At 45.5% G+C, this 27,814-nt stretch overlaps 1 protein-coding gene across 2 annotated transcripts; it reads right to left on the bottom strand.

Moving 5' to 3' along the window:
• Positions 1 to 886: 886 nt before the first annotated feature.
• On the bottom strand, positions 887 to 27,814 carry Slc38a5 (solute carrier family 38 member 5). 2 transcript variants are annotated; one of them, XM_050160924.1, is made up of 16 exons: positions 27,661 to 27,814; positions 9,720 to 9,773; positions 9,558 to 9,633; positions 8,881 to 8,996; positions 8,714 to 8,787; positions 7,732 to 7,824; positions 7,552 to 7,630; positions 4,834 to 4,916; positions 4,390 to 4,448; positions 4,152 to 4,280; positions 3,897 to 3,976; positions 3,178 to 3,278; positions 2,863 to 2,978; positions 2,059 to 2,203; positions 1,865 to 1,968; positions 887 to 1,293 (listed from the first exon to the last, which is right to left on the bottom strand). In XM_050160924.1, exons 2-16 carry the CDS (start codon positions 9,770 to 9,772, stop codon positions 1,192 to 1,194), a joined length of 1,410 nt encoding a protein of 469 aa, XP_050016881.1. In that variant the 5' UTR covers position 9,773; positions 27,661 to 27,814; the 3' UTR covers positions 887 to 1,191. The 2 variants fall into 2 exon arrangements, with proteins under 2 accessions (XP_050016881.1, XP_050016880.1); XM_050160923.1 differs by lacking the exon at positions 27,661 to 27,814 and adding an exon at positions 10,071 to 10,165.

The raw sequence follows: 27,814 nt of genomic DNA, 5'->3' as shown, positions 1-27,814 counted from the left end.
AGGACTGGTCTACTCAGTAAGTTCCAGGCCAGAAAATACTACATAATGCAATCCTGTCTCAAATAAAAGAAAAAAAAAAGATGTTTTTCTTCCATTCCACTAAGTCAGCATTAAGCTAATTTTTTTTCTGGAAAAGACAGATGAGTAAATAACGTAGGCATCGAAGGCCATATGGTCTCCTAAGTAACTCCTTAGTTCTGCACGAACAGTCCACAAACACACGCACTGACCACATTACGGCAGAAATGTACAGGCACTGAAACGTGACTTTCCTTCAGTTTCCAAGGGTCACAAAATAGCTTTCATTTAACATCTATCCATCTGAGATGTGTCCACACACGCATGCACGTGCATATATTTGCCTGTGCACAAGTGCCATGGCTCTCGTGAGGAGGTCAGAGGACAAACAAATGCACTTTGTCAGGCTTGGTGACAAGTGCACTTACCTGCTGAGCAATCTTACCAGACCAGAAAATGCTATTCTTCTTTCTATTTTTTTTAAAATACATTAGAAATTTGCAAAACGTTTTTAGTCCAAGGACCCCCAGAAGTAGGAAGCAGATCAAAGTTAGACCATTTTTCTCTCTTGTACGGAAGCACTATGATCTGTTTGGTCCATGGCTCTATCTATGGCATTGAAACATTCACTGCTATATTCCCAAGCTCACAGTCACTGCTGAGTAAGTAAACGGGCATGTGATTGGGTTGAGTGCAGAGTCACCAGAGGAATGGAGAAAAGAGGGAACAGATGAGAAAGAACACAGTTCTACTCGTAGCCTCAGTTTACCCCTGCCTTCACTTGGGCTTGTTTCTTCCAATAAGTCTTTGAGAAATATCAGAAGGTTCAGACCAGGGTTTCATTCAGCATCTTTATTCTTCCCTTTGAGCCCCAATATAACCCTGACAAGAGCTTCATCTAGAAAGTGAGAACTATGTTGGGTAAGAACCCTTCTAAGGACCTAGCCTCCCCTCCTCCTCTCACGGGGCTGGCAGTAGAAGTAAGGCAACCCTATGGAGAAGGAAAGTGAACTACTCTACAGCTTCGACTGTCCCCATCTCTGGCAGCAATGTTAATATAATAGAGACCAGCCACCTCCACATCCCACGCAGGAGGAACTCAGGAACGTGACTTGGACACCCTCATATACATGCCTGTGAACATGGGGACTGAGTGAGGCAAGCCAGGCCAGGTCAGTGTCCAGACATACGGCTCTGGCCTGTGGCCCAGTTGGCAAACATAAAACCCAGGCTGATGGCCATGAAGAGGACTCCCAGGATGCCAAAACACAGGGCCTATGAGCAAGAGGAAGAAAAGGTGGAGTTGGCCAGGATCATCTACCAAAGCATTCCAGAGAATGCTCTTGAACCCCTTTCAGACAAAGCCGCATCCATTCCTGGCCCTTCTCTATTCTCCCGGCCCTCAAAGCAAGCAGCTATCCCATCTTTTCAGAACCTTCTGGGAATTAATTCCCTCCATCACTTTTTCAGAGTATCGCTGCCTCTCTCCCCAATGGTGCTCCCTCCATCTACCTGAAGAGTCCTCTCCCCACTTTGCACTGCTGGACACAGACCCTAGAGATTCAAAAATGCTAGGGAAGCCCGCTGCAACTGAACCACAAGCTCAGCCTACCAGTCCTTCTAGAGTGTTCTCTCTCTTCCCAAATGTTGCTTGTGTTCTATCTATTCTATCTGCTCTACCCCTTCCGAAGATAATCACCTTCACTCTTTCTCACAACCTGTCTGTCCCTCTTCCTGGATGCTCCTTCCTCTCCCAACCTCATCTGGATAATGCTCCTGTCATTTCTAGCCCTCTTGGAGCAAGTGGTTGCTCTTCAGAATGCTACTTCTTTCCCCAGATACTCACCTGGATCTTGGGCCAGGAAAATAAGGGTTCCACCTCGGAAGGAACAATACGTAGATAGAAGACACTGGGAAGGATGAAGATGAGGCTAGGGGCTGAGGTGGATCCTGAAGGACAGAAGGGGACAGCAATCAACCTAAGTCTGAAGGCAAGGCCCGTATTAGCTAGGGCAAGGAACTGAGGTTGAAGATACTGACCAATAAACCCAAAGATATCTCGGATGGTTGGCACACAAATGACAAGGACATTGACCAAAATCAGCAGGATCAGGGCTATGGCCACATGTCGTGGCCAACTGAAGGCCTTGCTTGGGAAGAGCAGCTGCTGTAGGGCTCGGCGGATCTGCAGGTAAGGAAGGGCAGGACAGGGGTCAGGACTCACATGCTGTCCCCTCTGGTATGTGATCCTGTCTGTTTCTACTCGGTCCAAGATCCCACTATCTATGCCTTCAGCCTGTCTGACCAGGTATCTATGCCTCTACCTCAACAGGCCACGTCTTCTTTTTCCATATGACTCTATCGTTGCTTCCACCACTACGGAAATCCTGTCTCCTCTTTTGTTCATCTCCCTCTCCCCCTCTGACCATTACCTATCCTTTTACCCTGTCTGAAAGCCCTGCCTCTCTCACTATCTGACTATCTTTACCACCCTGTCCCTTCTTTATTCGTGGTTTTTGAGATAGGATCTCATGTAGCCCAGACAGGCCTCAAACTCAACACTGTAGCTAAGAATGACCTTGAACTCCTAATCCTCCTGTCTCTACCTCCAGAGAACTAGGATTACAGGCACGTACCACTATATACTATTTAAAACAGTGCTGGGGATCTCACCCAGGGCCTCATGTACGTTAGGAAGCACTCTGCAAACTGAGCTACATACCTGACTCCAGGTCCCCTTTTGTCCAACCATCTATTTTTGCCTTCTCTGTTCACCAGACCCGTTCTTTCCTCTGCTCATCCCCTTATTCCTTCACTCCCCGGGCCCTCCTTGCCCCCACTCACAGGGAAAAGCACAACCGGCACAGTCAGGGTTACAGCAAGCAGCACAGCCAGACGCACACAAAGAATGAGCAGATCCTCCTGGGTGTACATTTCCAGCATCTCTGCCTTCACAGTGCCTGGAACACAAGATACAAGAACACTAGGCTCAGTAGCCCAGAAACCATGACACATATGATGAGAAAGTCTATACACATGATGTTTACTCTACTTTTTGAAAACTGATGGGCCTGAGGTCCTGTAGGGCAAAAGCTCAGAGGCTTCTGCTTTCGCCCAGGCTCTGTCTCTGCACCCACCCATGGCCCCAGCCACACTCACTGTAGAAGGTCAGGTATCCAAAGGTGGCTGTGAGCCCATACATGATGAACATAGCCCCGATGGACATGTTGGCCACAGCTTGCATCCTGCGTTGGGTGGGCCTGGAATGTATAGATCATGGAACTGTCATGGCCATACCCTTGAACTTGTGTACCCTCAAAACTGGCTCCCACCCTCCAGAGTCTCCCTCCTCCTAGGACCAACAATGTTCAACTGGTACACACTCACACTCTATCTCTGCCTCCCTTGGGTAACGAGCCAAGCCTCCCCTATCCGTCCATCTGTGTCTCTGCCCCTATGACCATCGCTGCCTTTTCCTCCATCTAACATCTATATTGCCCCCTTCTGTCCGATCCTCTAAAAACCCCAGTCCTGCCTCCCTTCTGTCCACCTGTCCCTCTCCAGCCATCGGATCATCCTTGATTCCTCGACCTCATCTTTGGAGACCATCACGTCTTCCATCAACTCATCTGATCCCTGCCTCCCGACTCTGTCCACTCACATTTATTCTGGGCATTAGAAGCGTGTACTACTTAAATCCAGTCAGTAAATAGTCATTTCTCTGCCTCCCTGAGGTTTCATAAACACTCCAAATCCCTCCTTTGTCAAAACCAGACACCCTCAAGATACCATACCAGGGTTGCTACGGAGACTGCCAGACATTATGGCTACTGCCCCCCTCTAGATGGCTGATCACAACGCCCCTCTACTCTACTCACCGGCATAGCTCTGTGTAGATGGGCAGCACCTCAGGGTGGCAGACAAAGGCAAAAGCCATAATAGGGACTGTGTAAGACATCTGGGGAATGGTCCATGAATATAGAATTAGAACCCCTAGAGTGGTCCCCATTACCTTTGAGGTAGGGCACATGACACAGCCCCCAAAGCCCAGTACTCTGATTAAAAAAATGAAATGTTGGGATAGGGCAAGAGGGCCCAGTGTGGTACAAGCGCCTACCTGCCTGCATACCTACCTGTGAGTCAACTGTGAACAGCTTAGCCTCACAGCTCCTGTTAAACCCCTGGATGGGAGGCTGTTCACCCTCCACTGCTGTGTCATTGTGGCTCACATCACAGCCAAGCTGGAACTTCTTATAGATGACCTGGGTATCCCAAGTAAAGAAACAAAGTTGCAAAGAAGGTTTTGCCTATGTCTCAGTGTCTCAAACTCTCCCCCGCCGCCTCCTGCCATTCATGTTCTCGCTAACTTACCGAAACGAGGAAAAACAACATGCAGGTCAGAGAGAGGCTGCTCGTATACCCCAAGTAGCCTACAAGAAGTGATAACAGAGCCTTGGAAATCAAGAAACCCAGTACACCGAACACCAAAGCCTTACTCTGTCCTTCAAATACGCTTCCATTTCCACCTGAACCAACCTCCCTCTGTAGAAAACTCCTACCAATCTGCTAAAAGCCAAATCAGACAAGCCCTCCCCACCCTCTCAGCATTCCACAACCATTGAAAATGTCTCTTTTTTCAGAATGGCAATATAGCCCAGTGGTATTACACTTGCCTAGTCTGTGTGCACTCCTAGGTTCAGTCTCCAGAACCAAAATAAAAACAAAATTAATATGGGAAATAATAAGGGCTTTTTCTACTTAGTGCCCATGCTCTGACCCCTGCCACCCAATGACCAACCCAGGAAGCCTCCTTACCCAGGTGTTTCATGAGAGCCAGAGGCAAGATGATTAGAAAGCTGACCATGATAATGAGGAGGTTTCCCTTCAAGAACCAGTCCCTGGGTAGACAAGAAGATTCCAGCACCCACATCAGATGGCTAGCAAATGCCTAAGTTTCAGTTCCTAACTTTCAGTTCTGACTTTCTCTTCTGGCCTCTGGGGCCACCGTGCAAATGTGGTACACATACACACATTTCGACAAATATCTAAACCAAGTAAAATATCTTTTTAAACTTAGGACTGGGGAGATGACTCGGTTGATACAGTGCGTGCTATGCAAATGTGAAGACTTGAGTTTGGATCTCCGTCTCTCATGCCACAGTGCACATCTGTACTCCCCGCACAGTGGTGGTGGAGACAGCAGGAAGCTGTAGGCTTCCTGGCACACTGGTATAGCCTAATTGGTAAGCTTCAGCTTCAGTGAGAGATTTCATCTCCAAAACATAAGATAAAGAAAGATAAAAGAGGGGCTGGAGAGATGGCTCAGAGGTTAAGAGCACCGACTGCTCTTCCTGAGTTCAATTCCCAGCAACCACATGGTGGCTCACAGCCATCTGTAATGAGATCTGGTGCCCTCTTCTGGTCTGGTGGCATACATGCAGATAGAACACTGTATCCATAATAAATAAATAAATCTTTAAAAAAAAAAGAAAAAAAGAGAAAGATAAAGGAGACACTTGAGACCAATTCTGGCCTTTACACGCATGTACACACATGTGCACATACATAAGAACATACACATATGCCGGGTGATGGCAGCGCACGCCTTTAATCCCAGCACTTGGGAGGCAGAGACAGGCGATCTCTGTGAGTTCGAGACCAGCCTGGTCTACAAAAGCTAGTTCCAGGATAGGCTCCAAAGCCACAGAGAAACCCTGTCTCAAGAAACAAAACAAAACAAAACAAAAACACACACACACACACACACACACACATACAACACAAACACCCTTTGAGTGTCTATGTTCCAGGCATTCACATTTTCTCTTTCTATCACATAAACAAAATTGAATAGAGTAAATCTTGGTTACATACACGTGGGACTTAATTGTAATTGCTATGGCAGGGGGATGTCTTTCACTGGTAAAAGCACTTGCCTGGCATATGCAAAGGTCCCAGGTTTGAACCGCAGCAAGGTGGAGAAAAAAAGAAAACTCAGACATAACTAGTCATAGCTGGATGGTCTCGGAATCAAGTCAACCATTTCACAGGATACACACAGATAATAAAAACCAAACACTTATTCAGCTTGGCACATAAAACTGTCAGACAGGCACATAAAACTATCCCGGAGTTTAACTGATAAAACCACACATGTATACCAAAGTCCATAGGACTACTAAGTAGAATAAGAGCTGGTCCCTAAACATACAAATATGTATGTCAAGATATACAGAGGCTAGCCGGGTGGTGGTGGCACATGTCTTTAATTCCAGCACTCGGGTGGGGGGCCAGGTAGAGACAGACAGATCTGTGTGAGTTCAAGGCCAGCCTAGTCTACAGAATGAGTTCCAGGACAGGTGCCAAAGCTACAGAGAAACCCAGTCTCAAAAAATAAATAATACACACACAGAGGCACTAGACCAAGTGGTGCAACCTGTAATCCCAGCCCTTGAGAAGCTAAGACAAATTCCAGGCCAGCCTGGGCTACAGAACAGAACCCCATCTCAGAAACATATATAGAAAGCCAGACGTGGTGGTGCATGCCTGTAATCCCAGTACTTGGGCGGCAGCTCTCTGTGAGTTCAAAGTCAGACTGGTCTACAAAGTGAGTTCCAGGACAGCCAAGGCTGTATAGAGAGACCCTCTCTCAAAACAACAACCAAAAGGTACAGAGAGGGAGTCGGGAATGTGTAGTTCAGTGGCTGAGTACTTGCCTCGCATGCATGAGGCCTCAGATTCTAGCCACATTAAAAAAAATACAAATAGAAGAAGATGAACGCAAATGAAGAAAAACACAGACATGTGCACAAATGAACACACTTGGAATCCCACTGTATGTATAGAAAATATCTGGGAGGCTGTGCCAGGAGTATGAATCTGGATTCTAACAGACTGAGCATATACATGGTTGAAGCCACAATCAAGAGGATTGCCACAGTTACAATTCCCGAGAGGATCTGCTACACAATAATCGCCAAAGCAAACAGGAGATGGAGTTGACAGAGCGCATAGTTGACACGACACACAGACCACTAGAGTCAGCAATCACACGTTTAGAGCTAGATAGAGCCCAGCAGCCTGATGGACCCTGAATTAGTTAAACAGGGAAAATGAGAGTAGCCAAGTGTCAAACACATATGGTTGGGATCAATTGCAGCATACAGGACCCAGCTGTTAGCCATCACATGGCTGACCAGAGAGAATCAGCCAGGACAGCAGTCAAATCCAGAGTCCACATCTACTCCATCTGTATGGTCACACACACACATATGGTCAGCATCAGCATACACCAGGCATACAGAGACCGCTGCCAGCCAGAATCAGCCTGAAGAAGTCTCAGAATCAGTGCATGGTCTACCATAGTCCTGTGGAGAGTTATAGTCACATGTAATATTGACTCCTAATACACGGGCATCATAGTCTCGGTTAACCTGAAACAGAGCCCCTGGGAGCCAGGAAGACAGAGTTGGAGATGATTGCTGGGCTCACCAGGTAGAGTCCCAGTCAGCCAGGGAGATTTTGTGTACTCACCCCTCAGGGTCCATGTGCAGGAAGGTGCCAATAACCAGAGGGAGTTCAGATTTGATGATGAACAGGTAACTGGACATTGCTGGTGCAGATAGAGACTATTTAATCAGGATTCCCACCCTCCGCCTCCGACCACCCAGAGAAAAGCCCACCTCATTCCACCCTCTTCCCCCTAGTCCTCACCCCCAACATTGTGCAGACAGATGATGACGGCCACCACAACTTTCCCAGCAGGCCCGAATGCCCTCTGTCCCAGCTGCTCATAGGCTCGGATGCCTGCGAAGGGAGAGGCAGGAAAGAACAGCCTGTGAATTTGGGGAAGCCAGGCTACGTGAGAGAGGTGTGCTTTGGTTGTGACTGACAGAGGATTCAGGTGAGGACTGTGCAGCTTACGGTAGAATTTCTGAGTAGAATCCAGCCGATGGTATCTGAGGCCAGGGAGACATTAAAAGCTGAGAGTGAAGTGTTGGGGTTTTGGAGGCAGACTATGGACTGAGACCATGGAGGGAGAGAATCCTGGAACCATGGACATCAGGGGTCTGAGGATTTCAGTAGTGGTTTCCAGGTTAAGAGGACGCAAAGACTGATAGAAGTTAGAGGTGGAATGGAATAGTCTACGAGTGTCCTGGTGGGGAAGGTCCGAGGTCAGACTACGGGATGGATGTTAGGAATTGGAACCTGATGATCTAGGAGCCCAGATAAAGACTGAGGGCTAGCTGGAGAGATGGCTCAGAGGTTAAGAGCACTGACTATTCCAGAGGTCCTGAGTTCAATTCCCAGCAACCACATGGTGGCTCACAACCATCTGTAATGAGGTCTGGTGTCCTCTTCTGGCCTGTAGACACACTGTATACATAGTAAATAAATAAATAAATAAATAAATAAATAAATAAATAAATAAATAAATCTTTAAAAAAAAAGACTGAGGGCTAGGGTTGAATATGGAACCTGTCACATGGGAAGTTGAGTGTGGGAATTGGGGTGCTGAGTTTGGGGTCTGAGGTCAGAGTAGCTGTGCTCAGAGTCAGATTTGAATTGCAATCAGACAGTAGGAAGTATATCTGGGTCTGGAGCTCAAGATCTGAGCTGAGGTCTGGATTGGAAGCTGGAGTCTGAGGTCCAGAGAGGATGAGATGAAAATGGGGTCCTAGGACGGGAGTCTCACCGACAACACTGGCACAGGTCAGCAGGAGGTGGATCGAGTAAGAGGACAGGAGGGCGATGCACAGCAGCAGGGCCCTGCAAGAGGGGACCGAGCTCAGACTTGGCCCAGGCCTCCCATTTTGCCTGCCACACCACTGACCACCCCCCAAAGGCTACCTATAAACTCACAGAAAGAAGATGACTCCCGTGTGGGCCATGGCATAAGCCAGCCCCAGGATGCCGCTCCCCATGATGGCGTTGCTGAGGTTGAACACGGACATTCCGAATGATGTCTTCCCCTCAAACTGTTGGCAAGGGGCAAAGTCCAGCACACATCGGGGAGGGGGGAAATGGGACAAGAGACTAGAGCTGGATCCAGGGAAGGAAGGGCAGGAAGATTAAGACAGCTGAGAAGGGAGACATCCAGGAGGAGTGATGGGAAGCAAGAGGAAGCTGAAAGAGAAAGAGAGTTCATGGGAAGAAACTGGAAACATAGCTTCCAAAAGGAAATGTAAGAGAAAGTCTGGAGGGAGCAGCTGGAAATGCAAGGGGGCTGCCGGGGAGGAGAACTGGAGATAAGAAACAAAAGAAAAGAAGAGGGGGAACAGTAGGGGGCACAAAGCCAAAGAGAATATTTAGGGAGAGCAGTCAGAAGGCAGGGGCAATAGGTGGGAAGGGAAAAAGTAGGCAACAGAGAGAGTAGAGCGGGAGTACTTGGGGAGAGGGAGTATCTGGAGATGGCAGTGACTAAGAAGCCAATACCTGGGGCAGGGAGATAGCTAGGCAGGAGAGCAGCTAGGGAGGAGAAGGAGTTGGAATTAAGATAGGGGAGGTGAGACTTCAACAGATCCTGTGGGCTTACTTACATCCATGAACTGGACAGGTTTCCTCCCAGGAGCGGTACCATGGGTGGGCAGAAAGCCCTCACGTTCCTGCCTGTAGCTGGATAGATGGGGCAGGAAACCAGAGGCTCATGAAAAGGTAACCCCGACCTCTCCCCACAAACCTCCTTGGAGTCCCCCACTCACCCCTCAGCACCCGCAGAGAGGGCTCCGTTCATCTTTGGATCCTGCATTTCCATCCTGCTGGCAAAGAAATGGGATAGGAGGGTCAGGAATGGAGCAAAAGGGACTAGAAAGTGAGGAGGGTTAGAGGAAGGGGAGAGGAGACCGACGGATGTAAAGGCAGAGCAATTGGCCAGACAGACAAACCGGAACAGAGAGAAATGAGGGGCAAAGGAGAAAATGGAGAGAGAGAAAGAGAGATGAAGATCAGGGGAGGAGAAACGAAAACAACCTCTCAGAAAGACCCGGGGAAAAGAAGGCAAAGAGAGATAAATAGAGGGAGGGAGAGACACGGAAAGATACAGAGAGACCCACCCCACAGCACATGAAATGGCCATTTGGAGTAGGAAATAGACTTTTCCTCCCACAAGGCGAACTCTGTCTCTCACGGTGTCTGCCTTTTTCTGTCTCTCTCGGTCCCTGATCTCCCGCCCTCACCTCCCTCCGGCTGGCTCTTAGCAGGGACACGTGTCACCTGTCTGCCCCACCCCTCCTAGCACCGCCCTGCCCCCCAGCTTAGAGACCCCAGCCCCAATGCTGCAAACTGCTTTTCATTGCAGTTCTACACATCTTCGCCAGAGACTGCACACTGAAGTGCCCCTCTTCCTGGGACAGAAATGACTGACCCATATGCAAGTGTGGCTGGGTGCTGGAGCGCTTTCAATCCTCAGGACTACAAAGAAAAAAAAAAAACTGACCCAGGGACTCCCATTGAACTTCCCTTCTAGGTTCTAGAGGAATTTTCTATGACCCCCCCCCCCCCGTCAATTCTTAAACTCTCTTCTCCTGGAAGAAATAGTTTGGGAGACATTTCCAGACTTGGAACACTTTCTGGGCTTGGAGTACTTCAGAAACCAGTAAGACTTTAAATATTTCCCCCTCCTGATAACAAGCTGCCAACAAGACCCAAGTCCCCCTTCCAGGTCCTCACGCGTTTCTCAAGGTGAGAGTGGCTTTGCAATCTCCATGTGAACCTGGAAAGTCTGTCTTTTTTAATTAGCATTTATAAATTGTAGAAAATAGTGGCTTTCATGATGACATTTCATATATGTTTGAAATACGCTTTGATCGTTTTCATTCCTCTATTGCCATATCCTGCCCTGCTTCCCACTGTTTTCCTTCCTCTACCTCCAAGCCCTCCTTCTGCTTTCATGTATTATCTCTACTGTTTTCCTCTTTACTTTATTATTGTTACATGTATACATTCATATATAAATACAACCTGCTGGATCTCTTTAGTGTGGCTTGAATGTATATGTTTTCAGGACTGACCCCCGGTATTGCATAATGAGTTGGGGAGCTCATCCCTGAGGATGACTGATTCTCTCTCTTTCAGCAGTCACTAACTGCCTATAACAATTATGACTTCATTTACACAGCACACATCGGCTACATGAACCGGTGTCATTGTATAGGCAACGGTACTATTGAGATTGTATGAGTGTCGCTTCCTTGTCGTATAGTCTCTCAGCCAAAACCCTGACCGTCTTGTTCTTACAACCTTTCTGGCCCCTCTTCTATGTTCTTCTATGTTCTTCAAGCCTTAGATGTAGAGGTTGTGTTGTATGTGTCTCAATTGGGAATGAGCACACAATGATGGTCAGTTACTTGTTCTCTGTGTTTTTATCAGTTAGGGCTTTCTATAATGCTCTCCTTCTGCAGCAAAAGAACCTTCTTTGTTGAAGAATGAGAGTTACACTTGCTGGTGGTTAAAAGGATAACTACTTAGAATGCAAATCGAAATTATACTGGTATCAGAAATGGGCACTAGTACTTTCTCATCTGAGTTCCATGCCTTTACTAGCCATGGGAAAGTTGGCTAGGTTTACAGTGCCAGGCTTGAATTGTCTCCTGTTGATAGGGTCTTAAGTCCAATTAGACAGTCGTTGATTACCCCCAAAATAGAAGCGCCACTATTGCACTTTTGAATGCATCTGGGAGGCAAGCAAGAACAATGGCAATAAGCCTATAATGTTTTAGGAGTCTCTTGCACTTCCCTGAGCAATGACTTGTAAGGAGGCTTCTCAATTCTGAAGTGAGGATTTTGGCCCTTGCAAGAAGCATTATCACCCCTAATGGTATAACTTCATTTAAATGTGTATGAGTGTGTGTGTGTGTGTGTGTGTGTGTGTGTGTGCGTGCATGTGAGATTGTGTAATTTTGGGGGGTTTTCAAGACAAAGTTTCTCTGTAGCTTTGACTGTCCTGGAATTCACTCTATAGACCAGGCTGGTCTCAAACTCACAGTGATCCGCCTGCCTCTGCCTCCTGAGTGCTGGAATTAAAGACATGGGCTACCATTGCCCAGTTTATCACATGTCATTTTAGGTAAATATAAAATAACAATTGTCTGTGAATTTTTCAAACATATTTAGTGTCATTTGTCCCTCCTCTTTCCCTCTCCCTCTGTAATGCCCTCCTCCACAGTTAACTCCCCTTTTCCCCTTTCCGCCCTCATATAACACCTATGATCAGCTATTTCCCTCTTTAGAGCTCTTTCTGTCACCTCTCATTCCCTCCTTGTTTTTCTTTCCTGGTTTCTTTGGTTATACCAGGTTATATACTCATATTCAAAACTTCAGAACTAGTCACCACAAAGAAAAGAGAGCGTGTGGAGTTTGTCTTTCTGGGTCTGGTTACCTCACTTGGTACAGTATTCTCTATTACCATCTATTTACCTACAAACTTCATGATTTCACTTTTCTTTGCAGCTAAATAGTATTCCAGAATGGATATGTACCACATTCTCACTAATCCGTTCATCAGGAAGCGGACATTTAGGTTGTTTCTATTTCTAGCTAGAAACTGCTGCATGTGGGTGCCAGCAGTGTGGCTTGGTCTGTTTGTGGAACTCCTGGCAGTGGGACCAGGATCTATCCCTGATACATGAGCTGGCTTTTTGAAGCCCATTCCCTATGGAGGGATGCCTTGCTCAGCCTTGCTGCAGGGGGGAGGGGCTTGGTCTTGCCAGGCTTTGTTGACTCCCCATGGGAGGCCTTACCCTTTCTGAGGAATGGATGGGGGTGGGCTAGGGGGAAGGGTGAGAAGCAGGAGGGGGGAGGGGTAACTGTAGTTGGTATGTAAAATGAATAATAATAATAATAATAAAAGAATTTCAATGAGTAGTGAATAGAGTTGCAGTAAACAATAAGTTGAGTGAAAAAGTCCACAGAATCGGTGAGGATCTTTACCAGCTACACAAAAGGACACGAATACTTGGGTAAAATGGACGGGACTGAGACATCCAGTCCTTTGCATATATATGCCAAGGAGCGGTATAGCTGGATCACATGATAGATTTGTTTTTAGCTTTTTGAGAATTCAAAGATTCTGATTTCCACCAATTCCATCAATAGTAAATAACGGAAGTTATCTCTTACTCCATATCCCCTCCAGCATTTATTGCCAGTTTTCTTGATAGCCATTCTGACTGGAGTAAATAAAACCTCAGAGTAGTCTTGATTTGTGTTTCCCTAATTGCTAAGAATGTTAAGCACTCTTGAAGATATTCCTTGGCCATTTTTATTTTTTCCTTTGAGGACTCTCTGATCCATACCCCTTCCCTTTTTCAATTTGAGACAAGGTCCTGGCTACTGAGAGCTCGCTATGTAGACCAGGCTGGCCTCAAACTCATAAGAGATCTGTCTGTTTCTGCCTCTCAAATGCCACCATGACTAGCTTCATAGTCCATTGTGTTTTTTTTTTAACTGGGTCATTTGTTTTCCTGACTTTGAGTTCTTTATATATTCTGGATATCAATCCTCTACCAACTGTATAGCTGGCAAAGATCTTTTCCCATTCTGTGGACTCCATCTTCACTTGTTTCCTTTCATGTATAGACACTTTTTAGTTCTATGAGGTCCCACTTGTCAGTTGCTGGTTTTAACTTCTTCACCAAGCAATCCTCTTCATTTCTTTTTTTTAATATTTATTTATTATGTATACAATATTCTATCTGTGTGTATGCCTGCAGGCCAGAAGAGGGCACCAGACACCATTACAGATGGTTGTGAGCCACCATGTGGTTGCTGGGACTTGAACTCAGGACCTTTGGAAGAGCAGGCAGTGCTCTTAACCTCTGAGCCATCTCTCCAGCCCCCCTAATTTATTTTTGAGACAGCAAGATCGTCTTGTCTCAGCCTCCTCAGTGACCAGGCATGAGTCGCCATAACCTGCTTACCAAAATGACCTTTATATGTCGAAACAGAAATGCCAAAAGTCACCCAAAGCCCCGCTTGACTGAAGCAGCCTTAAATGGCTTCAGGTTCCACGTTTAGGTCTTTGCTCCACTTGGAGTTAATTTTTCTGCGGAGTGATAGATACGGATCTAATTTCGTTCTTCTACATGTGGGCATCCGGTTTTCCAAGCACCATTTGTTGATGTTGTCTTTTCTCCAGTGTGATTTTTTTTGGCATCTTCGTCAAATATCAGATGGCTGTAGTTAATGTGTATTCACATTTGAGTCTCCTATTTTACTCATTAGCCAACACAGTTTTATTACTGTACGTTTTAATTTGCTTTCTGAAGCTGTAACCAAATGCCATGACCGAAAGCAACATGGGTGGGAAAAGGCTTATTTCATATGAATTAGAACTCTCAGGTCACAATTTATCATAAAGAGAAATCGGGGCAGAAATCTGGAGATAGGAACTGAAGCAGGGGCCATAAAGAAATGCTGCTTACTAGCTTGCTTCTCGTGGCTTGCTCAACTTGGTTCTTTTCTTTTTCTTTTTTTTTTCTTTTTGGTTTTTCGAGACAGAGTTTCCCTGTGTAACAGTCCTAGCTGTCCTGGAACTAGCTCTTGTAGACCAGGCTGGTCTCAAACTCACAGAGATCCACCTGCCTCTGCCTCCCAAGTGCTGGGATTAAAGGCGTGCGCCACCACTGCCCGGCTCCCTTAAGTCCATTTGTATGATTTATTACATCTATTGACTTAGGTATTTTGAAGCCTCCCTGTATCTCTAGGATAAAGCCAACTTAATTATGATGGATGATATTTTTGATATATGCCTATATTGGGCTTGCATTTTATTGAGGATTTTTGGCATCTTTGTTCATCAATAATATTAGCCTATAGTTTTCTTTCTTTCTTGTGTCTTTACAACATGTAAAGACATGTCTTTACATGTTGCATATATAAAATATTATACTGACTTCATGGAAGGAGTTTTGAACTGTTCCTTTTTGGTTTGGGGGGGTTATGTTCTTGTTTTGTTTTTTGTTTTGTTTTGTTTCTCGAGTCAGGGTTTCTCTATGTAACCCATCCTGGCTGTCCTGAATTCTCTTTGTAGACCAGGCTGGCCTCAAACTCATAGAGGTCCACCTGCCTCTGCCTCTCAAGTGCTGGGATTAAAGTCATGAACTACCACAGCCTAGATTTTCTTTCTTTTTTTTAATAATTTACGACATATTGGATGGAGATCTTCTTTGAAAATGTGGTAGAATTCTGCTGTGAATCCATCTGGGCCTGGAGATTTTTTAGTCAGAAGGCTTTCTATCACTGTTTTAATCTCTTTACTTGTTTAAATTGTCAATCTCTCTTAGTTTAATTTTGGTGGTTTGGATGAACCTAGAAATTTCCTTTCTTTTATGTTTTTCAAATTAATGTAGAATAGATTTTTTTATAAAGTACTCACTTATAATATTCTGAATTTCAAAGTATCTTTTTGGTCTGCAGTTGGCCATTGCTATGTATAACCAACAAGTGGTCAGTTAAAGAATGTTACCTGGCCAGGCATGGTGGCACACACCTTTAATCTCAGCAACTTGGAAGGCAGCGGCAAGCGGATCTCTGTGAGTTCAAGGCCAGCCTCACACTCCACGCAGTGAGTGTCAGGCCAGCCATAGTTACATAGTGAGACAAACAAACAACACAAAACAACGAACAGTGAAGCCAGCATCTTCAGTTTTTCGCCCGAGTAGGGTGTATACGGCTGGGGAAATCTCTTAAGTTTCTTTTAGCATCCAGTAGGTGCATTATATAAAATAGCTGCTTCAAAAACCAAAGGAATCAACAGTGGAGGGAAGTAACTATAAAAAGAGATCTATAGGGCTGGAGAGATAGCTCAGAGGTTAAGAGCACCGGCTGCTCTTCCAGAGGTCCTGAGTTCAATTCCCAGCAACCACATGGTGGCTCATAACCACCATGTAATGAGATCTGTAATGAGATCTGGCACCCTCTGGCGTGTGGACATACATGGAGGTAGAATGTTGTATACATAATAAATGAATAAATCTTTAAAAAAAGAGATCTATAACAAAACTATTAAAACTACCTGTACCAAGCTGGGTGGGGGTAGTGCACGCCTTTAATCCCAACACTCAGGAGGCAGAGATAGGTGGAACTCTGTGAGTTCAAGGCCAGCCTGGTCCTGGTCTACAGAGCGAGTTTCAGGACAGCCAGGACTGGTACACAGAGAAACCTTGTCTCAAAAAAAAAACCTAGTTGCACTCTATGATACCTTTTCATGGAGGTCTGGTATTACTGCTTTAGCCTAATTAAAAAAAAGTGTATTGACCTTATTATATAAGGTCTGTTTCTAATGCACAGAAAACAGTATGTAAGCACAGTCAAGGGAAGAATACTTGGATTCCTTGGATGCACAAGATTGAGTGTTGCCCATTACTGAGGGAGTATTTGTTAAGTCAAGAGAGTTCAGAACAGGGAGAAGGCAGACTCACATCTTTGTATACCTCCGTTTACCTGCACAAAGAGAGATGCACAGTGAACAGGGGCCCTGAATAACTCAGAAGCTAGTCAGGGAGAAGGAAAGAATGAGCAGAAGTTCTGGGAAAGGCAAGAGGCAGAAAAGGTGGGGCCAGAACCCCGGGAGTAAGTTAAGAGTCCCATAAAGAAGATGGGCCGTGAGGAAGGACCCTGAGAGCAGGACAAAAGTGCAGAAGGCCCACCAGGACCCTGACAGAAAGGTGATGGAGAATGCTGCTATGAGGACAAAGCTGGAAGGGGCCACCAGATCTCCAACACAATGTAAAATTGATGAAAGAAAAGTGAACATGAGGGTGGGAAGAGATACAGCTGGACATAAACAAATGGGAAAGTTAATGACAGACAGGCACTAGGTGGGGGGTGTCTATGCAGTGGAGGGCTTATTATTATGACGAGTTTAGAGGCAGTTGTAGAAAAGGCAGCACAGAGTTACAGGTAATTTTAATAGAGGTATTTTAGATCTTTTTAAAGTTAATCCCACTAAGTAGATTTTGAGTTTTGCTCACAAAAATATTGTCACAGGGACTGGAGCGATGATGCTGCACTTCCAGAAGACCCAGGTTAGATTCCCAGCATCCACATGGTACCTCACAACTGTCCGTAGCTCTAGTTCTAGGAGATTTGACTCCTCTTTCTGGTCTCTACAGTGCTCATATATGGTGCAGAAGCATACACACTGGCAAAACACCCATACACATGAAGTAAAAATAAATAAATCTAAAAAACAAAATGCTGTCATATATACAGGAAGGTACTAGACTGACTATTTGTAGGGCTAAGATAGCCCAGCTAAGATCCTAAGTAATAGAGGAGAGGGGACCCGAGCTGGCCTTGCCCTGTAGTCAGACTGATGAATATCTTAAATATCACCATAGAACCTTCATCCAGCAACTGATGGAAACAGAGGCAGAGACCCACAACAGTGCACTGGACTGAGCACCCAAAGTCCAGTTGAAGAGTGGGAGGAGTGAGAATATGAGCATAGGGGTCAAGACCATGATGGGGACACCCAATGAAACAGTTTACCTGAGCTAATGGGAGCTCACCAACTCCAGCTGGACAGGGAAGGAACCAGCATAGGTCCAAACTAGATCCTCTAAATGTGGGTGACAGTTGTATGGCTGGGACAGACTGAGGGGCCACTGGCAGTGGAACCAAGTTTATCCCTACAACTTGTACTGGCTTTTTGGATCCTATTCTCTTTGGATGGATACCTTGCTCAGCCTAGATATAGTAGGGAGGACCTTGGACCTTCCCCCATCAATGTGCCTTACCCTCTCTGAGGAGTGGATGGAGGTGGGGGGGGAGGGGATGGGAGGAAGGGAGTGGGAACTTGGATTCGTATGTAAAATGAAAAAAGAGACCTTGTTTTCTTTTTTAAAAAATTTGAAAAGTGAAAAAGAAAACTAAGATAGCCTAGGCAGTGGTGGCACACACCTTTAATCCCAGCACTTGGAAGGCAGAGGCAGGTGAGATATTCTAACTTAGAAGAATTCAAGCATGGGTACCCCCAAAATAAGATAGGGAACCTGGGTAAACGAGGTTATACCAGAAGGAGCTGAAATTACCTTTACTTGTAAATTTATCAGACTTAAGATTAGTCATTTTTATCACTGAAAAATAACTCAGCAAAAATTTAAATATCTAGGATTTAGGAAATATTAAAGTATGGCCCTTTCCCATAGCTAAATATACAGGACTGAAGGTCATAGGCACAGTGAAATTTTGTATAATCGACCAAATTTGTATAGATTTAAGTTGTTGTTCCATGAAGTAAGATCTATGATCACTATGAAATTTAGTCCATGGCAAAACATAAAAACAGTATTTAGAGAAATCTAATCACAGGGTTTTAAAATCTCATTTAGTGTTAGGCAGTGGTGGCACACACCTTTAATCCCAGCACATAGGAGGCAGAAGCAGGCAGATCTCTGTAAATTTGAGGCCATCCTGGTCTACAGAGCAAGTTCCAGGACAGCCAAAGCTACACGGAGAAACCCTGTCTTGAAAATAAAAAGAGAAAGGAAGGAAGGAAGGAAGGAAGGAAGGAAGGAAGGAAGGAAGGAAGGAAGGAAGGAAGGAAGGAAGGAAGAAGAAAAAGTTCTCATTTAGTAAAAGGATAAAATAAAATTCTAATTTTTTTTTTTTTACAACAACTCGAATGTGCTTGGTGCCCACAGGGGTCAGAAGAGAGCATCAGATTCCACTGGAGTTACAGATGGTTGTGAATCATGATGTGGGTATTGGGGGTGAAACCTGGGTCCTCTGTAGTAAGAAGAATCAGTGCTCCCAACCACTGAGCCTACGCTTCAGCCCTAAAATCTATGCTTTTGCAAAACATTTTTTGTAAACACTGCTAAGATTTGATAAGAATTATTAAGAGCAGATCAACACTTAAGATGACCTTGCTGTAAATAGAGAACTGGGCTTCAGTTTTATCTGGATATACCAGATATTAGAAGTTAAAATAGTTAGAACTATATTATAACCATCCTTTGTAAATTTTATGTCGAAATCTTTTTATGGGAGCTGGAGAGATGGCTCAGAGGTTAAGAGCACTTGACTGCTCTTCCAGAGGTCCTGAGTTCAATTCCCAGCAACCACATGGTGGCTCACAACCATCTGTAATGGAATCTGATGCCCTCTTTTGGTGTGTGTGAAGACAGAGCACTAATATACATAAAATACATGAATAAATAAATATTTTTTTAAAGTCTTTTTTATATAAAACCATTTCCTTTAACATTTTTACCAACTATGTACTTTATATTTTGTATCTGTTTAAGTGTAATAGCTTTTAAAAACCAATTGTATTTTATATTTATATTTGGAGAAAGCTCCAGTTCAGTTCCCAGCACTGACATATCAGCTAAAAACTTTCTATAATCCTAGTTTCTAGTTTCAAAGGGTCCACTGTCCTCATCTCCGTGGGTAATATACACCTGTAGTACACAGACACGCATGCTAGCAAAGCACCCATACTCATAAAGTAAATCTTACGAGACAAGAAGATATATACACTGTATCTCAAATGTTTAACAGTACTGAAAAATATAGTGATCATTTTAAATATGCTGAATAGGAAAGCTGTATATGTAGTTTTTAAAAATGAAGTCACCTTAATGTGTTTACATATATATCTATCTAGTCATACACGTTGGTACACATTCACATACCTTTAAAAAAACAAGGTTTATTCCTTTTGTGTGTGTGTTTACTTGTGGGGGCTTGAAGAAGTCATCAGATCTCTTCGAAGTGGAGTAACACAGTTGTGAGCCACCCATGAGAGCTGAGAACTAAACCCGGGTCCTCTGCAAGAGCAGCACTCCTTTAACCGCTGAGCCGCCCATCTCTCCAGCTCCATATGCACACCTGGTTTTTATTGTTTGTACTTGTGTGTGTGTGCAGGTGCCATGGAGGCTAAAGGTGTAACTGAAGCTACAGTTAGTAATAGATGGCTGTGAGCCACCTGATGTGAGTGCTGAGAACCAAGCGAAGGTTCTCTGGAAAAACAGAGGGCACTTTTTTTTTTAAATCAAATGTCTTCTTTTTTTATATTTTATATTTTTTAATATTTATTTACTTATTATGTATACAATATTCTGTCTGTGTGTATGCCTGCAGGCCAGAAGAGGGCACCAGACCTCATTACAGATGGTTGTGAGCCACCATGTGGTTGCTGGGAATTGAACTCAGGACCTTTAGGAAGAGCAGCCAATGCTCTTAACCGCTGAGCCATCTCTCCAGCTCCCAGAGGGCGCTTTTCACCACCTCTTGTAACTACCTCCTTCAGCCCCACCTCCTGTATGGAACACATCTTTAAACCAGGTACTCTATTTTCTTAACAGTGGCCACTGGTTTTATGAAACATAAAGACAGTTTATATACATGTAACACAGAAAACTTATGAACATAGATAACAAGCAGCTAAAGCAAACAAAAATGATATCACATTAGCCGGGCGGTGGTGGCGCACGCCTTTAATCCCAGCACTCAGGAGGCAGAGGCAGGCGGATCTCTGTGAGTTTGAGGCCAGCCTGGTCTACAAGAGCTAGTTCCAGGACAGCCAGGACTACACAAAGAAACCTTGTCCTGGAAAAAAAAAAGTAACACATTAAAATAACATGATCAAATGCAATCACTGAAGGGCAAAAATAGTGTAAACTTTTATATCTGGGCAGACTGTGGGCATTTGGGAAACAGAGGTACAGCTGGGAGTTAGTTTAGGCAGTTTAACCCTGCCCCCTTCTAGAGCACCTTATCTATTGCAGCTTGGTTGAGAGACCTCTTGCAGGGTGGGTGGGGCAGGAAACTGGGGTATGGTCAGAAAGAGAAAGAGGTTCAACTGAACACATCCCTACAGGCTAGAGAAGTCTGCAGATTGAACTATTTTAGCTTTTTTTAAAAAAACAATTAAGATGGGGCCCTTCGATGGCCCAGCAGGTAAAGACACTTTTTGCCACATCTGCTGGATGACCTGAGTCACCCCTGGGATTCAATGATAGAAGGAGAGAACTGAGTCCTATAAGTTGTCTTCTGACATCCCCCATACGGTGTGGCAGGCAGGCCTCCATCACAGTAAATAAATAAATAAAACTGTGGCAACATGTTTAACATAGAATTTTAAAATACAGCTTGGACGGTCAGTCAGCCATGAGGGGAGCCTCCAGTGGCTCCTCAGGGCAGCCAGGTGGGTAAAGATTGATTTGCCATTCTAGAGAAGTTGAGAATTTGGTCCTTGCTTTGATCTACATGTCTAGCAAGAGAAACTGCAAGTGTAGGCATGGTGGGTTTCTTACTGAAGAATCCCTGCAGGCAAATGTGGGTGAGATGCCCCCATGGAGATGAATGGCCCATTCCAGTTTTAGACCAGACATGAAAAAACTAAGTGGGAAGCAGACAGACATGAGAAGATTTGGCAGAGAAACTCTCTGAGGAGTGGTGGGTAGTGGTCATGAGCTGTCGAGGAGGAAGCATACAGAAATGAGGAGATTTGGCAGAGAAACTCTCCGAGGAGGAGTGGGTAGTGGTCATGAACTGTCGAGCATATCAGAGTGTGGGGGGAAGCACAGAGAGAGAGCCTGCCTGGGCCTTCTTATCTGATTAGAGCAGGAGTTTGGTTAGGGAGCAGGTTTTGCTAGGCAGTTGCCCCTCAGTCAGGACAAAGGGTTTCTGGAGTAGATCTTTAGAAGCAGGCTTTGGAAAGCAGCATGCAACTGATAGAAGAGGTGGCCTTTGCAGCAAGAGAAAACACACTCATCACAAGTTAGGAGTAAGATGGGACCTAGGAGATTTGCAGAACCAGAAAGGCCAAAACTGAGAAAAATGAAGGTTTGAATGCAGAAGACTTTAGACCGTATTCCTTTGCATCAGTCTTTGAATTTGGACATCAAAAGCTTGTTGCTGTCTGGCCAGTGGTAGCCATTGTCACAGGGGTACAGTGACCAGGCTGGGTTACAGTAGAAAAATTTAAGGTACACCAAAAAGTCTCTAGGCAGTTGGAAGATAGCTGTCCCAAGGCTTCAAGTAGCAGTGAAAAAAAAGGGGGAGTCGTTCCTGATGGAAAATAAGCAGAAAGAAAAAAGTGTCTCTCAGCCAATGGCTCTGTTCAGTAAGAGGACTGTCCAGAGGATAGAGATATCTCTACTGAAGTCCTCAAAGGAGACCAAGAGTTCATTCTAGGAAAACCCTCTACAAGGCCCCATGATTTCTGAGAAGGCTTCCAGGCAGACAGTCAGAAGGGAAGAGTTTATTGAGAAGGGAAAGGAATCTCAAAACTCACCCAAGGGCCAGTCAACTGGTGGTATATGTGAGGATTGCAATGGAGAGATGGTCACTAGAGAAAGGAAGGGCATGAGGGGTGGGAGAGAAACCATATGGGAGAGCTCACACACACTGACTCCCCATATGGGCCACCAAATGAAAGGTCAGTGAGAAGGAAAAACAGACACGGGAACAAGGGACTTAAGACACTGCAGACTTTTATCTGCAGGGAGAAACCTTCAAGAGGAGTCTCTGTTAGGCTCAGCGTCCACTGTCCTCTTATAAACTGAGTTAGTAATAGAGGAGAAGCGGGGAGGAAATGAGGTTAAAAGGCTTCCATTTGGACCTGCAGTTGACCATTGCCAGGGTAACCAGTGAGTAGTCAGTTAAAGGATGTTAGGTGCCTCATGAACATCTGGCCTGGCTGCCCGTTACTGAGGGTCCATGGAGAGAGGCAGTCAAGAAGCTAGAAAAACAAGTTAATTTACTTCTAGAAACCAAATTAATGTAGTTACTGGAATTCTCACAGCTCAATCAAAATGGAGTTTTACAAAATAGTGTGGCCCTTGGAAAAATTCCTGAATTCCTCTCCTGGGATGAGGAGTCCCAAAGGATCTCCACCCCAGCCAAAGTACACTTTGGAGGCTCCCACCACTTCCAAATTCAATTCCTATGAGGAAGGCACCAAAAGGACATCCTCCTTCCATTCCAAATGTCCCCAGGGAACCCCTAAAACAGCCACCCATCCCCATGGTTTCTAGGACCACCATCTCCATGGCTTTCCATCCTCCTTCATCTTCAAGCTTCTCTCAAGTCCTGAAGTTGAAACAACTCAGACTTGAACTCTGGCAAAGCTTGGCTCCTCCTGGAGTGCCTCTGCCTCTGCCTTGTCCCATACCAACCTACTTCCCAAGTGCCTGTCCCACATCCAGTCAGCTTTGCCATCACACCCGAGGAATTCTTTTTGGTTAGTTGGCTGGTTGGTTGGATGTTTCTGCTGTTTTTTGGTTTTTTGTTTTGTTTTGTTTTGTTTTGTTTTGTTTTGCTTGGGGGAGAGGGAAAAAGTGTTGGCTTTAATTGAGTTTCACTTCTTTGAAACCTAGGTGGAGACAAGGCAGGAGTTACCCATTGGGACCCATGTAAAGGAAACAAAGTGTGTGTGTGTGTGTGTGTGGTGTGTGTGTATGTGTGTGCGTGTGGTGTGTGTGTGTGTGTGTGTGTTGAAGTGTACCGAATGGATGGACTGAATGACTGAAGAGATGTAGCCACATCCAGAGACAGACAGGCAGGAGAAAGGAACAGACTCAGACAGCAGAGGAGGAGCACAGAGGAGACAAAAAGAGAGTCTTAGATAAATTGGAGGTCAAGAGATACAGCACGGAGACAGGAAGTAGTGGATCAAAAAGACAGATAGGGTAGGCACAGGGAAAGAGGAAGTGGCAAACATCTGGAAAGGCAGTTGCTGAAAGAAAATGCCATGGAGGCAAACTCAGATGGGTGGGTGGAAATGGGTTCACACAGTAACCAGGAAGAGTGCCAAAGGCAATGAGAGCCAGTAACAGAAAGAGGCTACTTAGACAGGTATGTGCAGTTAAAGGTGTCCTCAACAGGTTTGGCGCAGACATCAGATACATCAGTCCAAAGAGACAAAGGGACAGAGTAAGCCTTAGGACGGAAACCATGTCACTTAGAGGCTCATCTTGGGCAACCTAACCTGAAAAGGACCCTAGACACTTGGTAGCCCAGACAGAGGTAGGGAGAACATTTGTAGCTGAGTAAGAAGTATGGACAGTATCATCAAATTGGGCGTGTCTCAGTGTCTTGGAGCCCAGCCTAGGCATTGGGTGGGGCCTGTCCATACCCTAATGGAAGAATCTCACACAGTCTAGCACACTGTCTTAGATGGAGGTCTATTTGTTCACTTCCTTCCAAAGATGTGACAGGCATGTCTGTACCAGACAAGACATAAGTTCCTTAGAGGGACTCTCAGGCATGAAATCCTAGCTTAACTAGACTAGGCTGCTTGAAGCCCAGGTGGACAAGAAGCCTCTATGTGGAACCTGGTCTGCCTGCCTACCCCCTACAGGGAGCATAGAATTCCCGGAAAGGCCAGAAGCTGGCTAGGCCTTCAAAGGTAGCCTAGATGCCCCCACCCCCACCTACTTCCCCAGAATAGGAAAGACTCTTGCACACTCAGGGGATCACAGCTACACGACAGGCTCCTTCCCAGCTCCATCCATGGACTTGGTGATACAGGTGCCAAATCTAGTCAAGTGCACACAGAGACTCCCAATGCGTGCGGAACCCTCATCAAGCCACAGCCACGCCGAATCACCCACAGAATCAAAGCCTCGCACAAACGTAAAGTGACAGGCCATTGATTTAGAGACAAAGTTGCCCATGGACTCACAGACACAGCAAAGAGAAACAACTGATTGACCCCACACAGACTCGCAGCTGCTCAGCACACAGACGAGTGCACGGAGCGTAACACATTCCTACACCTTTTCTATACTTGAGGTTAGATGGTGTCCCGGACCATGTACCATCATGTTTGCTTGCGAATGCCTGCTTCTCTCTGACCAGAGCTGTGTGTGGCTACATGTGGCCACAAGGGCACACTCAAGAGTCCTCAGACATAGAGGTATCATTTTGAGCCTGGGATGAGGAAGCTGGTTTGGGACACCATCTAACTTGGGATGTTGCAAATGGGAAATCAGAAAATAGACCTAAACGTGCAAGAGGCTGAAATAAGGGGCGAGATAGTATAAATCCAATGGGTCCAGAAGAAGCACCCATAACACACACACACGTGGAGCTGCTCACCAAAGAAAGACATAACCACAGCCACGGCAGACACACAGAGAAAGCACACATGACAAATGCACCCACAAGTCTTAAAAAGAACACACATAAACACCTAAGGAACGCACACCTCCATACAGATGTAGACAGTACTACACAGCGGTTGACAGAAAAGAAATATGTTCAATTGGGGAGGTGGTGTCGGAGGAAGACACAACCGGGCAAATAAATAGGAAAGCACATATGCAGCTTGTATCCTTGGGGTCACGGCTGAAAACGTGACCAGACACATAAGCTATACCCACAATAATCACACACACACACACACACACGCACACACACTTTACACCACACACAGGGGTGGGGGGGCGCTCCAGTAGCTGCCTCCTTCCCTTCAATTCAGGCCTACTCAGATTTCTCTCTCCTCTGACACCCTCCCCCACCTAGAGTCATTATTCATCTGTACTCCAGGCTGGCCAGGGAAAAAGGCACCTGTCAGCAGACGGCTTGGCCCAGATGACTAAGTGGGGGAGGGGCTAGGCAAGTATTTACACTTCAAGAAAAATTTGAAGTCTCCTGTCTAAAGAATTAATGTACTTTGGGGGAAAAAAAGGCAAAAACAAGAACAAAAACCCAGATATCCTCACCCACCCATTCGCCTATCCATTTCTCAGTCACAGCCTACGGCTGTCCCTCACCAGAACCTTCCTCAGCTCTTCAGGATTGCCCACAGCAAGGAGTCAATCAAAATATTCCAAATATCAACATCAAGTGCAACATTCTTACTATTATTATTGTTGTTGTTGTTATTCATATCTGTCAAAGGAGACGGGGTGGGACAAGGAACCGTCAGCTAGCCTGTCAGCTCCATTCTGAGCCCCTTGAAGTTTCAAAGCTCTGCGCAGATCAGGCGTGCAACAGATATTGGTACAAAGCAGAGCAAAGGGCGAGTGGGATCTGGCTGTGGAGGACAACGTGTTATAGGAAGAACAGATGTTCTTAAGTATGCCTGCAGCCTTGAGGCTGTGCCAGGGTGCAGAACACTTTGTTAGTTCCTCGGAATAGGACTCCTACTCAAGGCCATTTAAGGCTGCTTCAGTCAAGCGGGGCTTTGGGTGACTTTTGGCATTTCTGTTTCGACATATAAAGGTCATTTTGGTAAGCAGGTTATGGCGACTCATGCCTGGTCACTGAGGAGGCTGAGACAAGACGATCTTGCTGTCTCAAAAATAAATTAGGGGGGCTGGAGAGATGGCTCAGAGGTTAAGAGCACTGCCTGCTCTTCCAAAGGTCCTGAGTTCAATTCCCAGCAACCACATGGTGGCTCACAACCATCTGAAATGAGGTCTGGTGCCCTCTTCTGGCCTTCAGGCCTACATGTGAACAGAATATTGTATACATAATAAATAAATAAATAAATAAACATTAAAAAAACAAATAAATTAGGGCTAGAGAAAGAAGACCCCTTGATGTTCATTGAACTCGGTCAGAAGCCGGGAGTGGATGAAACATAGCAAAGCGACTCCGGCGAAGCTTTCTCTGCTCAGCCACTCCCTAGCTCTGTGACCAAGAGAAATTCCTAAATTTTGCCTTGCTTCAGCGTCCTCAGGAGCAAGATAAGGCCTAGCTTAGGAAGTTATAGTGGAGATATATTTCAAAAGTAAAACCCTTATCACGGTGCTTAGCCCATCTTAATTGCTGACTCCATATTTTTGAAATGAATGGACGAACGGTCTATAAAGCAACCTCCACCACACACACACACTCACGTTTCTGCATTAAGGGTTTTAATCTGTCCTTTCATGCAGGCATCCCACAGGGGAACTCTTTTCAATCCTTATCCTGTCCCTCAAAGTTGTCCATGCACCCCCTGCTTCCCCAACCCACCGCTGCCCTCAGCACAGTGATTGAAGCCAGTTTAGGCCCAGGCTTCCTCTTTCCCTTCATAAATGCCCTCTCTGGGACAGAGTTGGTCTGGCAGCTGCATCCCTCCTTGACCTTTTCAGGAGGCGGTGGGGAGGACACCTTTACACTCAGTGGGGTGCTGGGTGGGAGCCTCTGGCTCCGGGAAAAGCCTGGGTGTAACTGGCTTGCCTGGCAGGAATGAGGATATTCTAAAGAGACACTTGTGTCCTTTCCCTTGGCTATTAGATGAGTGAAACAATGCACCCCAAGAAATTGGAATTTCCCCAGGAATCTCACGCTGGGTAAAGAAAACGGCTAAGGGCTGGAGAGGTGGCGCAGTGGGTAAGAGCACTTGACTGCTCTTCCAGAGGTCATGAGTTCAATTCCCAGCAATCATATGGTAGATCACAACCATCTATAATGGGATCAGATTCCTTCTTGATGCATGAAGACGGAGCACTCATTTACATAAAATATGCGAATAGATAAATCTTCAAAAAAAAGAAAAAGAAAGAAAGAAAAAGGCTGAAGTCTGGCGCCAGTCAAGGGGAAAACTTGTCTCAAGGAAAGAGGTGTTAGAACTTGTCTCGCTACCTCGCTGGAGAGCCTGGAGCAGACAGCTGATGGCTCTGATACACCCACAGAAGTACACCTTGGCTGGGGCTGCATAACTATGCACAGCTCTGACCCCCTACTCAATCTCACCGTCTTTTCAGGTCATCTAAGACAGACTTGGTGGAAGGTTGGCACTGGATCGCTTCGTCCTTCTTCCCAATGTGCCCACGTTGGTTAAATCTCCTTTTCCTGCTTTTTCACTATTAGTGTGTCTCTTTCCTAGGCTTATTGAGGACAGGGGACC

The sequence above is a fragment of the Alexandromys fortis genome, unplaced genomic scaffold, assembly GCF_014885135.2.
Source record: "Alexandromys fortis isolate MF-2015 unplaced genomic scaffold, M_Fortis_MF-2015_v1.1 scaffold_83, whole genome shotgun sequence".
Taxonomy (NCBI): domain Eukaryota; kingdom Metazoa; phylum Chordata; class Mammalia; order Rodentia; family Cricetidae; genus Alexandromys; species Alexandromys fortis.
The sequence above is the reverse complement of the archived record's forward strand: the minus strand, read 5'-3'. Positions and strand labels throughout refer to the sequence as shown.